A 15,348-nucleotide genomic window follows, 5' to 3' on the forward strand; every position below is an offset into this window, starting at 1 on the left:
GCTCCACATATATACCTGCTTGCTGCTTTCTCCAGAATCAGGAACACCGTATGTCTCAACTGACTTAGCAGAAATGGGGAAGTACAGAGAGCACCTGCCTATGTTGGCAGAAATAGCAAAGCGACAAAGGGAAGGTTATCTTGCCAACAGAGTGGAGAAGCCTCATGAATAGATGCAGTGGAGAAAGGGAACAGGTTCAGTGAGATTTGAAGCAAGTTCATTTTTTGAAAAGGGGGAGAAATGCTCTTAATTCTGAGCAATTGTTTGCAAAGGAGAGAGAGGTGGGGCCTCTGAAACGAAATGGGAATCTATTGTCCACTTTTTAGTCATTTTTGAGTCCTGTCCAGTCCTTCATGTCCCCATTTGGGGTTTCCTTAGCAAAAGATACTGGAGGGGTTTTCTGTTTCCTTCTCAGGAGAATTTTACAGATGAGGAAACTGAGGCAAACAGGGTGACGTGACTTGGCCGCATTACACAGCTAGTAAGTATAGGGCCAGATTTGATGAGTCCGCCTGGCTCCAGGTCCGATACTCTAATTGTTCACTTAGCTTCCTAGTTTTCAGATCTCAGAGAGACCGAGTACCTAACACCAGGCAGGCGCTCGGGCATCCCTTCGCTTAAAGGTTCCCCTTTATTATCAGGTAGCACAGAGATGAGACAAAATGAGAAAGGACAGATCTCCATAGATGCTCATTTCCCAGGACACGCGGAGCCGCCTCTGGCCCCGGGCCAGAGTCTTGGGAGCTCTGTAGCCAACATTAAACGCAGGGCACCCAGCGAGGGGATTAGTCCCCTGAGCTGCTCTCTCCTGGGGAACTGGACTCCTCAAAGGAAGGGCCACAGCCTCCCAAGGCAGAGAACTGTGGGACGGAGGCGGGCCGGGCTCCTGGGGACCCTGGGCTGGGCCAGGCTCATTCATTTCCACCGGAGCGGAGGAAAGTCTCAGAAGCCGGCGATCAGCCGCAAAACAAACACCCTACAAAGCGCCCCGGGCTTCTCCCGGCCCAGAGCATTCACTTTCTCCCAGGTAAAAGGGAAGTGACATCCCCTGGGGGAACCGTGCATGCTAATTATCTCAGCCCCGAGAAACCCGGCCTGCTGGGCTGAGGTGATTTAGTCTTGTTCTTTGCCTTCCCGGAAACTGGAGCGACCCCCCTCCCCCTCCCCTGCCAGCCCCCTCCCTACCCCCGGGCAAAGTCGTAGCTCAGTTTAGCCCTGCAGCATGCTGCTTGTTTGCATCTATGTACACACGCGTTTGTATCCGTCATGTACATACACATGCATACCTATGTATTTGTACAGATGCATAGTGTTTTTTTTTATTTTTTATTTCAATGTGGGGTTGAAGTGGGATGTGGAGAAAATGGTTTTTTATTTAATTAAAAGAATATTTTTAAAGAACCTGATATACAGCGATGCAGATGTAATTTTGCCCAGTCAGAAAGCTCATTATGTATGTACACATATATGTTTGTGCATATGCACCTAATGTGTCCGTATATTGTGCATACATGCTCACACATGTAAACTTGAATATACATGTAAATATATTTATAAGCCTAAAGATGCACACGTGTATGTGTGTTGGTGTGTGTATGCATGTATGTGTGTTGCATATATATGCATGTATGTGCATGTGTAGATAGGCATCTGCATGCATATGTAAATTGTTTTTCCCTCGGGATTAGATGAGATCATGTTGGTATGCAACGGTGAGGCTCATATGATATATGTAAAACATTTTGTAAACTTTAAAGCACTATATAAATACATATTGTTGTTGTTAGTTTCTGGTCTGTGATGACTTCATTCCCTGAGCCTTCTCCTGAATTTCTGCTAACCTCAAACAATGCTTACAGAGCCCACCAAGGCATGCTGGTAAATGTTTAACAATCAGGCTCCATGGGAGGAAAAAAGTACAATACACTTTTAAGTTTAAACTGCATTGATTTGCTTAAGTCTAGACAACCAACAAAACAATAAACCAAGCTAATTTATAGTGGACAGATTTCTGAGTTATAAATACTTTAAATTATAATAATTTCCGCAAGCTTATTAGAGATGGCTTCAATATAATCTTGATGGCAGGGCCATCGAGTCATTGCTTCATCTATGAAATGAATTGTCAGCTCTAAAATCATATAATTTCAGAGTTGGGAGGACCCTCAGAAAGCATGTAGTCCAACCTAAATGCAAACAAATACCCTCTATACAACACATTGGTCATTCTGCCTCTTTTGAATCATCTCAAAATGAGGCAACTGTCTACTTCCTTTCACTGTAGCATTGTTCCAGTTAGTAGCAAATTTTTCCCTGACATCAATTTGAAATCTGCCTTTTTGCAATTTTCATTCATTGTTCCTCGTCCAGTCTTCTAAGGTCAAAGAGAACAATTATAATCTATCTTCCACATGACAACCATTTAAATACTTAAAGACACCTCTCGTGGCTCCCTCAAGTCTTAATACTTCAGGCTATCTACTCCCTGTTCTTCAAACAGAACCTCCACATGACATGACTTGAGGCTTTCCACCACCATGCCGGTTGCCCACTGCTGAGCATTCTCCAATTTGTCACCAGCCTTTCTTTTGAAATCTGTGGTACTTGGGACCAAATTGAATCCAGTTGTCCTAATCTGGCCAGGGCAGAATGCAAAGAAAGCATGATGTTCTTATTCATAGACGCTCAACACAGCTTAAGATCCTAATAGCTTTTTGGGCTGTTTCGTGACACTGTTGACCCACATAGAACTTAGTCTATTAATACTCCCAAGGTTGCATAACTCCCAAAGAAAAGATCACAGTATCCAACCCTAGCTTTTGTAGAGTCCCTGAAGTGCTACTACCATGGGTTTCTTTTATCTTTCAACCTCTCTTCATCTTCATTTCCTGGCTTGGGTTTCCAATCAGTCACATGAACCAGAATTGATTTTACTTGCAATATGCCTCTTCTAGTATTTTTCAACTTCTGGTGTCTTTTTGTGCAAACATTTGAAAAAAAGAGCTTAATGATGTGCTTTTTTAGACTTCTTGGTCATCACTCAATCTGATGCTTTTTTTAGATCATTGCTAGAATATAGGTGGGAAAGCTGGACTCTTTTTTTTATGCTTTCATCTTAACCAGAAGCCCCTAAATGTGGGAATAGTGCACACATGAGGGACACTTCAGTTAAAGAGAACTTGGAAGGTAAAATTTGGCTCTAACAAATCAATTAATTTTGGGGTAATCAATCAATAGTAACCCATAGTAAATGGGGTTTTATAATCTTTCATTTGATTGAGAGATCATAAAAGATATGGGCCATTTTAGATCAATACTTGCGAAAGCCTGCTCCCAACTAATACCTTCATCAAAGATGCAATTTATCTATGTGCAGATGACTCTCCTAAAATTTTGGTTAGTTCAGTGAATTCAAATTGTAGTTAATAATGTACTTTCAGTCAAATTTTTGCTTCCTTGTTTTTTTGTTTTTTTGTTTTTGGGGGGGTTGCTATTATAAAGGCCTGTTTTTTTGTTGTTGTTGTTGGTTTTTTGTTTTTTGTTTTGTTTTTTCATGTCTTTGATAGCTACCAACTTTCAGATTCCTCAATGATCTCATAGTTGAGAGGAATCTCTTCTATTTATACTTGATCTATTCTTCCTTCTTTTACTATCTTTGTTTTCCTTATACTCATTTCCATCTCCTCTAAAAGGCCCCTTGGAGACAAAGATATTAAGAATCCAAGTGTGGCTTTATATACGTATTAGCTATGTCATCCTGTTCAGATCTCTTGATTGTCTTTACCTCTGTTTCCATGGGGATAATAATCACCTTTAGCTGTAGGGTTGTTGTCAGCATCAAATAAGATAATATTTATAAGGCATTTTCCAAAATGTAAAGTGCTATGTAAATTCTAGTTATTATTATTGATGGAAAAATAGTTTGTTAATGATAACTTTCACAGATCTTTTTTATATTTCTTGTCAGTCCTCCTTCCATTTCCATTTTTGAATGCCTTTGGGATGACTTTGTTTAACTGAATATCTTGTCATACTTTTTTTGGAAGGAAAAAGGGCTGAATGACTTGTTCAGAATCACACAGCTCATTAAGTATCTGAAGTGGGATTTGAACTCAAGTCCTCCTGAATCCAGCAAAGATGCTCTATCTACTGCATCATTCAGCCACCCTCATACTTTGTTTAAGCTGATTTCATCCTCTATTCTTCTCTCTGCTTTATGAAGTGATCTGTCTGTCAATAAGTATTTACTAATCATTTACTATATCCTAGGCAATGAAACTACAAAAAAGGCAAAAGATAGTTCTTGCTTCCAATAATCCCTATTTTTAAGATTTTTTTTTTTTTTTTTTACAAATAAGCTAAGTCATATTCTAACCTAGGTTGCCTTTATTATCTCTTTCCATTTGTCAATTAAGTCAGATTTTGCTGTCTGAGGTGCTTCCAGGGCTTTACTCATCTCCCTGTTGTGATAATTAATGTATACTAGCTAAACATCTAAATGAAATAATTATAATTTTTGTTGATATCAATTCTGCAAGGTAGCTGAGTAGCTCAATAGATAAAGCACTGGGACCAGATTCAGGAAAATCTAATATCAAATCTAGCCTCAGATACTTCCTAGCTTTTTGACCTTGTTCTAGTCATTTAACTGTCAAGTTTCCTCATCTATAAAATGAGCTGGAGAAAGGAAATGACAAACTGCTCCAGAATCTATGCCAAGAAACCCCAAATAGGGTCATGAAGAGTCAATCGTGGCTCAAACAACTGAACAACAGTAAGTTCTGTTACTATTTCCCATTTTTACTTTCAATTATTTGTTTAAATGATTAAAGTTTCAATCATCTTAATTGTGCATCATATTCTTTTTCTCAGGATTATTAATATTACAGTCCTTAGAGTGCTTATATAAATGTCAGACATCATTATCATCATGATGATTATTAATTAGCTTAGAGGTCTGATGATGCTCAATAGTGTCTCACCACTACCATCCTCATCACTATTATCATCATCATTATCATAAGTATTAATTAGCTTAGAGGTCTTGTGATGCTCAATGGTGCCTCATTCTATTGGGGGGTGGGACTGAAAGAAAAGAACCTGTGATTTTATTTGCATTAGGAAACTACCCCAGTGTAGATGAGTACCTGATCTGTAACTTACAGTCTCAGAGAATTACCTGGAACATCAGCAGGCTAAATAACTCCCAGCATCACCCAGGTGGCTTATATCAGTGGTGGACCTGAACCTAAATTTCCATCTTGGTAGCCTCTACTCTATTCTACCTCTCTTACCCTGTATACTTTTAAAGTTTACAAAGCTTTCTTTTTTTTTTTCACCATCTTCTGAGGTAACAGATATGAACATTATTATCATCATTTTGAATAAATGAGGCTTGGTTTGGAGAATCCACTCATCCCTGGCTTTAATATTCAACACCAAGCCCCAGGCTCCAAGTCTACAGCTCTTTGCAGGTGCCATGTAAACTATATAATGGATGCAAAAGTATTCTGAAAAGTAGAAATCTCTGTAAAATGTAAGGCATTGTTAAGTTTGTGCTGAGAAACCAAATGAGTAATTAGCCTTTGAATTTATATGTGCACAGTTTGTCTCAAAAAATAAAAAAGTAAATAAAATTTCAGAGTCAGCAGCTGCTGCTCTGGTGGTAGAGGGCTTAGAGATTCACCATTTACAGGCCCCTCACTTAATCTGAGCTAGATCCACAGACTGGTCCATCTTTCCATTTCAAGCTTGTTAGCACTCACATTCTGTGTTCCCAAGGAGGATATCCATCTAGGGGGCACTCATGTAGAAACACCACTTTGCAAAACCTTTCATCAAATCCTATAAAGAAGATGTCAAATTTATTCAGACACATCTGGGGGTCGGCAGGAAAGAGATGCATTCATTTTCAAACCTGTCAAATGAACGGCTACCCAAGCTGGCTCTCTAGGCAACCACACAGAAAGTCAGAGAAGGGGGGCATCGGTGGAGAAGAAAGACAAAGCAGATCAACCTGGAAATCTCGAAAATGTCCAGAGACCCAGGGAAATGTCCTTTCCTGGCTAGACCTTCTGGGGAGCTGGCAGAGGAAGATCCTATTAGCCAAAGATTTATAGTATCTTTATATAACAAAGGCCTTTTGGAACAATACAAGATATTTCTCTAGCTGGGAAAGGATTTAGGTAGCTGGCATTCTAGAATTACTGGAGGCCCCTGGCAGGGTCCAGATAATAACAGCTTGTATTTATTAGGGGTTTGCATATTTGTTATCTCCGTTGAGGCTCCCAAAACCTGTGGGGTAGGTTGTGCCAGGATTATTATCCCCATGTTACAGATGGAAAAATTGGGGCTGTAATTCTCCTGAGGTCATTTAACTGAGACTTGGACCAAAATTTCTGTTTCTAAGTTCACTGTTCTTCCTTTTATACTCTCCAGACAGTAAGTACTTGAGATCCAGGCTTATGGAGTTTACAACACAAGTACCAATAGCTCACTTTTATAAGGTTTCCAGAGTTCTTTACATATATCATCCCATCAGATCCTGTGAGGTAAGAGCTATGAATTCCCCCATTTTACAAGTGAGTAAACTGAGCACTGAGATGGGATTTGACTCTTTGCCTTCCTGACATCAGGATTTTCCAGGATCATGGAGAAGTAGAAAGATTGCTGGATTTGGAATCAAGATCTTTGAAATCTCATCTCTGCTGCTCCAATCCACCCCTCTGAATTTCAAGTTTACTCATCTATAAAATGAGGGGATTGTATTAGATGAAGTTCTCTGCAAGTCCTTTCAGATTTTAAGTCCAGAGCTTTAACCACTATGATAAACTACTTCCAGCTAGAAAACTTGAAGTCCTTCTGATCTCAGCAGAGAATCCATATCCTGAAAAAAGGGTCCCTGAAAAGGGAGTTGAGGGAGAAGGCGTTCCATCATTTTTCTGAATTGAGATTGGCTGGAAATGTCTATATTCTGCCTTCATAGAAGGATGTCCCCATTCTCCCTACTATTGTCTCTCCCTGACTTGTTGTAATAATGTTTGCTGCTTGCCCGGGGAGCATGCTGGGAAGGCTGCAAAACTGACCGGTGAACTGCATGTTGGGAATCCTGGTTTCTACTTCTGCCTCCAACTAACTAGCTATATGATCTTAAAGCATTTGACTTTTCTGAACTTGCCTGTCAAAAGAGAGGGGTAGAATAAATGACCTCGCAGATTCCTTCCAGTCTGAAAATTCTATGATGACATTGTGTTAGCCCTCGGAGCAGCCCCACTTTTGACCATGGTCTTTATGCTTCAGGGAGCTTACACATGCCTCTTTGTGTGTGTGTGTGTGTGTGTGTGTGTGTGTAGTGGGCTGCTTGGGGGTGGGGGATCAGATCTACAAGCAACAGCACTTAGCATTTCTTCAAAGACCAACAGAAGGGAGGAGGAGGGGGAGAAGTGGAGGATACACTGAAAGAAAGTGGTCTTGCTGCCATCCACATCCCTCTGCAGGGGAGAAATCCCCGAATGTTGATGTCATTGAATGGCCACTCTTGCAACTGGGATCTCCCCCAGAAAATCCTTTCTATTTGTGGATGAGAGTCATTTCTCCCGATGAAGGGAGGGGCAGCCTTCCTTGCCAGCTGCCCCCATTCTAGGGCTGGCCTGCCCCGGCCCTGCCCTAGCCCCCCTTGGGAGCAGGCAGGATCTGGGCCCAGGGATATTTGTGCAGGGAGGAGGTGAAAGGCGTTTTTCAGGAGCTTGATTCATTACAGCTCCAATCTCCGTCAAACAGGTTAGTGCAACTTTCAGGGAGGCCTCTTTGTTCCATTGTTCTGCAAGGGGAGGGCAGGCTCAGTCACAACCTGGAGGGGGGATGGTTGGGGGAAGGGGGTGGCCCGTAGAGAAGGAACTAGGAGCCTGCTGGAGTTTAGCCAGGTGGCTGCTGTGAAATATTATTTCATCCCTATCCATACAACACTAGAGCCCCATTCTCTTTGGATATCCCTTGTAAACCTCATCTCTTGGTCTAGAACAGTGCAAAGAAAAACTTAACAGGGAATTTTAGAGTCAGTTACTCAGCTTCCAAAGTCTTTTTTCTGAAGCTCCTGTCTGACCGCGTCAGCTCCTTATTCAATAAAATTCAGTGACTCCCTATTACCTTCAGAATCAAAAATAAAATTCTGTTTGGCTTTTAAAACCTTTCACAGCCTGGACCCTTTCTATCTCCTAAGTTTTCTGATATTTTTCTTTCACAAGTCTCCTGCGATCTAGGGACACCACAATTCCTCACCCAAAATCCCACCAGGGATATGCCTCCTCAGTCTCAGCTAAAATGTCACCTTCAGCCGGAAGCCTTGCCTGATCCCTTTTAATTTGTGTGCCTTCCTTTCAGGTTTACCTACAATTTACCTTATCTCTATCTTGTTTGTGCATAGTCTTATATGTGGCGTCTCTCCCATTAAATTGTGAACTCCTGGAGAAAAGGTGATGTTCTTGCCTCTTCCTATCCCTAGTGCTTACAATAATGGTATACTGTAGGTGCTAATTAAATGAGTGTTGAATGACTGGCCCTTCATCTCTTCTCATCTTTAACAATCATCTTTGCACTAGATGGTATCTTCACTTACTTTAATTTCTAATTCTATGAGTCTAAAACCCTGTACACTCTCTCAGAGATTCATAGTATGTGGAAAGAGACATTTCTTGACAAAGCTCCTCTAAGTCTGGTGGCCAGCTTGTCTAGTTCAAGTAACAATGTTCCCTCCATCCATCTTTTCTTCTTTCTTCCTTTTCTTCTTTCTTCTTTTTCCTCCTCCTCCTTCCTCCTCCCTCCTCCTCTTCCTCTTCCTTCTCTTCCTCTTTCCTCCTCCTCCTCCTCCTCCTCTTCTTCTTATTAGCTGTGGGACACTGGACAAGTTTCTGCCTCAGTTTCCTCAATTTTATTAATAATAATAGTAATAATAATAGCACCTCTTTCACAAAGTTCTGAGGATTCAATGAGATAACATTTGCAACACATCTTGCACATAGTAGGTGTTTGTCATTCCTCTTCTCTTCTATCACACACAATATAATAATGATCAGAGATAGGCTTGGAAATAAGCTAATCTGACTCCAAAGCTTCTGAAAAATCACACAATTTGAGTCTAAGAGTCAGCATTTGAATCTGATTTTTTTGACTTTGACATTGACTTTTTGTCTGCTATGACACAATGACTTTCTTTAATGTCATAGCAGATAAGGAAGCTATGATTTTGTTGTCAATTCATGAGGAATTCTTGGATAAGGAAACTCCCTACCAATGCAGAAGGAGCACTTTCCCTGAAATTTACTAACTGCCTCTACCAATGTGGAAGGAGCACCTCTGAAATTTACACCTCTACCAATGTAGAAGGAGCACCTCTGAAATTTATACACCTCTACCAATGTGGAAGGAGCACCTTCTCGGAAATATACAAACCACCTCTACCAATGTGGAAGGAGCACCTTCTCTGAAATATACAAACCACCTCTACCAATGTGGAAGGAGCACCTTCTATGAAATTTGCAACCTCAGAGCTGCCTAGAACACTGAGACTAATGTGCCCAGGTACCCAGCCAGGAAGTAACAGAAGCAGCATTTGAACCCAGGCTTTCCTACCTTGGAAGCCAGTTCTCTCTCCATTTATCCATGCCATTATGTGTGTGAAAACTACAATAACAAAAACAATATATCCATATCCACACACATATCCACTCATAAAGCTTTAAAATTTTATCTTATACATTGTATTCTCAGAATCTCTTCCTGTATACTTTGGTGGCTGAGTCTATCATATGGACTTTAATCAGACTTTAATTATGTTCCCTTTGCTGGCACGAAAATTGAAACTGTCCCAACTGCATGACCCCTCGGGGTATCCAGTACTTGGTAGGTTACTTCAGATACAAGGAAGGAGAGATAGAAGAACAGACTTCATCCAGACTCCTAGAAGTGATAGAGTATTTCCTCCTTGCCCCCCAACTCTGCTGCCAGTCCCTTAATCCTTTGTGATGAGAATGCAGTCCTTGAGGAGGAGGGCTCCTCTGAAATTTACAACTCTACCAAAGTGGAAGGAGCACCTTCTCTGAAATTTACAAACTGCTTCTACTAATGTGGAAGGAGCACCTTCTCTGAAATTTACACCTCTACCAAAGTGGAAGGAGCACCTTCTCTGAAATTTACACCTCTACCAATGTGGAAGGAGCACCTTCTCTGAAATTTACAAACTGCTTCTACCAATGTGGAAGGAGAACCTTCTCTGAAATTTACAAACTGCCTCTACCAATGTGGAAGGAGAACTCTGAAATTTACAAACTGCCTCTACCAATGTAGAAGGAGCACCTTCTCTGAAAAATACAAACTGCCTCTATCAATGTAGAAGAGCAATTTCTTTCAAATTTACAAACTGCCTCTATCAATGTAGAAGGAGCAACTTCTCTGAAATTTACAAACTGCCTCTACCAATGTGGACTAAACCAAGTTAACTCTAGTGGAAGTTGCAACAGGGACAGAGGGAGAAAAAAAGGGTCCTACCGGGGTCACTTTTCTCTGCAAAGGCCACGATGTGGATTCCATTCAGATCATCTTCCTGTAGACAACAAGAATCAAAAATTATGCTTCAAATTGGACATAAAGAATATTAAATAGAGAAAAAAATCAGAAACTGGAAGTTTAAGGAAGTGGGAATATAATGGGTATGAGAGAGGGAGGAGGTGAGGGGGAAGGAAACAATATTAGGTACTATCTTTGGTATTTATAGCCCTAGTTAGTGCTTAGCATAATATCTTGGTATGTAACAGAAACTTAAGAATTTCTTTTTCTTTCTTTCTTTCCCTCCTTCCTTTCCTCCTCTCTCTCCCTTCTTCTCTCTCTTTCTTTTTTCTTCATCTCTCCCTACTTTCCTTTCTTCCCCCCTCTCTGTCTCCTTTTCTTTTCTTTCTTTTTCCCCCTCTTTTCTTTTTTATCTTTCTTTTCCCTCCCTTCCTTCCTTTCCTCCCTCTCTCCCTCCCTCTTTTTCTCTCTTTCTTTTTTGCTGTTTCTTTTTTTCCCTCTCCTCCTTACTTCCTTTCTTTTTTCCTTTCTCCTTTCTTCCTCTTCTCTCTTTCCTTCCTTCTTACTTTTCTTTCTCTTTTTTTCTTTCTTTCTTTCCTCCCTCTCTTCTGCTCTCTCTCCTTTCTCTCTCTCTTTCTCTCTCTCCTTTCTCTCTCTCTCTTTCTCTCTCAGGCAATTGGATAAATGAATTTATTAGATGGGACAGTACCACAATCAGTTGAATTTATAAAAACAAACAACTCAAACCACACAAAGATGATGAATTTGGCTTAAATGTGGTGTTAAGCCATATTGGGCCTGAGTTTCTACAGAAAACATTGGATAGGAATTAGAAATGGCTGTGATAATGTTTTATCATCAGCTTCTACTTATAATTGTAATTATTATTATTAACAATTTTCTTCGTTATTGTCAATGGTAATAATAGCATCTTTATACAGTGTACTGGGATTACAAAAAACATGATCTCATTTGATTCTCTCCATTCTGAGAGATAGGTAATACAAGTATTATCTGCATTTTACAGATGGGGAAACTAAGGCTCAGATAAGCTAAGTGGCTTGCCCAAGGCATCATGGATACTAAATGGGATAGTTATGATCTTTCCAACTCCAAGGCTCTTTCCATAATACCATACTTCTTCTTTGAAATAGACTTTATAGCATGTATTGGTCAACCTGCCATCTGGAGAGGGGGGAAAGGAGGGGAAAAATTGGAACAAAAGGTTTGGCAGTTGTCAATGTAAAATTACCCATGCATATATCTGGTAAATAAAAACTACTAAAAAAAAAAAAGAAAAGAAAAGAAATAGACTTTATAGGACCTTAAAGAAACATTAAAATTAGAATCATAGATTTTTAAATCAGAGGAGGCCTTATGGATTTTATATTCCTGTTCTCTCATTTTGTGGATGAGGAATCAGGCCAGAAAAGCTAAGTTATTGGTTCAAGGTAGTGATCGAGAGGGGATTCTTAACCTGGGTCTCTTTTCTACTGTGCCCTGCTTATCCATACATATGATCAATGGTGCATGATATTCTAAATGTTTTAAAGTCAGTCTCTAAATTCACCCCCTCTCTCTGGGATAAGTCAGGCTATGTAGACATGGTATGGCAGCCTAGCCTAAGAACATGGACGTAATTAGAAAGATGGCTTACTCAGCAAAAAGGTCTGTTTTCTTCACTACAAAATAAATACATGTGTGATTAGTCAGCACTTGAGGGGAGAGGGGAGGGGACAAAGATACAGCTAGGGAAAAAAAGAAAACAAATGGCTTTCCTTTCATGTCTAATCAAAGTTTCATGTCTTCTCCAGGGCCCAGAACATACAGTAAGGGCTTAATATATGATTTTTCACTGTTGTTTTTCACTCTGCTTTGCTCCACATTACCCCCTACTCTTTCTTCTAGCAGTTAGTTACCAAAAATTCCTGGTCAGTTAGTAAAATAAATTCACCAAACGGCTACCTTCTCCATTTTTGGCAGATTTAGTTTGTAAGAGGCAATATATGCAAAGATATCAGCTTGTGGAGCCCTTGGAAGTTTATTAAAATGTCCCATGAATTTTCCTTTGAGAATCAGCAAAACCTGTACGAATAGTTGAGATGGCACCCCCCTGCTTTGTACTAGATTGTTTTCTTGGACCTCCATTAGATTCCTCATCTATTTCCTTATTCCTCCTTCTAAAGCTCCCTTTCCAAGCCCCCATTTCTCAATCTTGCAGGAGACATTGAGGGATAGCTTTTCAATGAAATATATTGAAAAGAACCCTGAATAAATGATCAGAAGAGCTGGATTTTAACCCCATCTTCAATATTATCTAATTTTGGACCATGCAATTTCCCTTTCTGGCCAGATCAACCTCTCAGGGTCTCATCTATGAAATGGGACAATTAGAATTGACAATTTCATTTTGGTTTTAAATCTCATTCACTTAATTCTCATCCCTGTGAGGGATTTTAGGTGTTGGACTAATACCAAAAAGTTCCTAAAAGATGATCTAATTTAGAGGTATCAAATATGTGGGCCACTATGCATCCTGAACTAAGTGTTGGGCACTTTGCAATATGGCGCCAGATGCCTTCCCTAGTGTTCTTTCCTTAGGAAGATCCAAAGTAGAGGGGACCTTGATAGCTATCTCTCTAGTCCGATCCTACTTCTCCCCACCCAGTCTTACAGACAAAGAAATGATGGCCCCCAAAGGTTAATCAGCTTGGTCAAGGTTACACAGCAAGTATACGTTAGAGATAGCATTTGAACACTCCAAACACTTCTCTTTCTATATAACATGGCACCTTCCTGAGACTGAGACTCAATTAATTTGACTTTAAAAAGCATGTGCAGAGCCTCTATTTGCCAAGCACGGTGCTAGGCACTGAGGATAATAGGATGAAAAAATAACCCCTAGCCTTGAAGAGCTTCCTTTCTCCTGAGAGAGGAAGATAATGGAGGCTTCAGTGGGGAGACAGAAGGATTTCCTTGTAAAGCATGATTCCATCTGTGAAAGATGTGGTTGGGTGGGGGTAGGGGCTGGGGGCAGAGAAGCCAGGGAGGGCATATCATATCCAGAGGGCAAGGTTCATTTCATCTTGCATGTCTCAAACAGAATCCAGAAGGCTGTTAGTATTCTGCATTTATTAATGTTAGGGGCGAGGAGACAAGAAAGCTTCGAGGGTACAATATCATAAAAAATATGATCCTTAGGGGGATGAGGAGGCTCAAGTGTGAAAGCCCAGCACCCAAGGGACTGAGGAGAGAAAAACAGAATGAATACTGATTACTGTTGACACTGGAAGAGGTGTTCATTGGGCAGCCTGAATGTCACGGCAGAATCATGCTATGGAAAAAGAAAAAAAAGGGAGGAAAAGAAAGAAAAAACTCCCAGTGTCTCATCCCTCCCATGATCCCTGTTTCCATTTCAATTGATTTTTAATGTAGCACAATCCTATCTAAATGCTAATTTTTTCCTTTGAGTTTGGAAGGGACAAAACCGCCAAAAATTCTAAAAGAGATTAAATGGAAAATATTATTATTAAAAACAAGAGGGTGGGCATGGCTGTGGCCAGCTTCTCTAGGGAATTGAATTTTGACAGGAGCATTTGTTTTGGGTGCAGGATTATTATACAAATCAGACAGCAAACAGAAGGGAAGAGTGTGAAGTTTCACTCTTTTACATTTGCTATTATTGCCAGGCAGAATACCCTGATCAGATCTCATTAGGGCTGGCCCGGCTCTCTGTCTCCTGCCATCTATCACATACTGAAGGGAGAGTATTAACCCCTGGGAGCCCAGTCTCCTTCCTCTCTGCCCCTTGCGAAGGCACGCAGAAATGAGCTGGAGAATCCTTTGGGATCCAGATCTCAGCACCTCTGGGAGGGAAGAGGAGCAAAACAGAGTGAAAAACCAAATGCATGAGTGTCCATGTGAACATATGTCAAAACACACACACACATGACCATAAACTTGGGCAGAAGCATGGTCATATACAGACTGCACACAGGATGAAGATATGTGCAACATGCACACATTCCTCTGTCTGTGTGTCCATGTGTGTATCCAAACATGCACATGTATGTTCAGTGTGCTGATCTGCCTGGCTTGTATTGTGTGTCTATGTGTCTGCCTGTGTCTATATGTACATGCATATGTGCCCATATGTGAGTTCATGTCTTTGGGTACTTGAATATTTGTATCTGTGTCTGTGTGCAAATGCATGTGCACATGTTTGTGGATGTGTGTTCTATACATGTGTACATGTGATGCTGTGTGTAATGTGCATGTGTGTCTATACACACCTGTGTTGTGTGGACATGTGTGAGGATTTCAGGTGTTAGACATGTGTGTGTGTCTGTGTGTGTGTCACTTATCATGGACAAAAGATTTGCTGGGTCCTGGTGGAAAGCAGGGGAGCAGGCACTCTGCCTGTTGCTTTTTTTTGATTCCCAGGCTGTAAATTTCTTTCAACTCCCCTTTTTACCAAGTGCTGAGCTGTTCCTGTCATCCCCCCTCTCCAGTGTTGGGAAAGAGCCCCGTATGAACTCAAGGTTAGCACTGGGGGAAGAATGGGACTCTGGCCTTTGTGTGTTTCTGGGAAGTTGTTTTCCTTTTTCATGAGGCAACCCACAGGCTCCTAGGTGAGTGTGTCAGAGAGAGAGAGAGACAGAGAGAGAGAGAGAGAGAGAGACAGAGAGAGAGAGAGAGAGAGAGAGAGAGAGAGAGAGAGAGAGACAGAGAGAGAGAGACAGAGAGAGACAGAGACAGAGAGAGACAGAGAGAGACAGAGACAGAGAG

At 40.9% G+C, this 15,348-nt stretch overlaps 1 protein-coding gene across 1 annotated transcript in view; it reads right to left on the reverse strand.

Annotated features, from left to right (window-relative positions):
- Window positions 1-15,348, reverse strand: part of CASQ2 (calsequestrin 2) — a 101,403-nt gene that overhangs the window by 11,127 nt on the left and 74,928 nt on the right. Inside the window, exon 8 of the mRNA XM_074263160.1 lies at window positions 10,543-10,597. Within this exon, the coding sequence (XP_074119261.1) occupies window positions 10,543-10,597 (55 nt within the window). The remainder of the gene's footprint in view (window positions 1-10,542; window positions 10,598-15,348) is intronic.

Source organism: Sminthopsis crassicaudata, chromosome 4 (assembly GCF_048593235.1).
Source record: "Sminthopsis crassicaudata isolate SCR6 chromosome 4, ASM4859323v1, whole genome shotgun sequence".
NCBI classification, from domain to species: domain Eukaryota; kingdom Metazoa; phylum Chordata; class Mammalia; order Dasyuromorphia; family Dasyuridae; genus Sminthopsis; species Sminthopsis crassicaudata.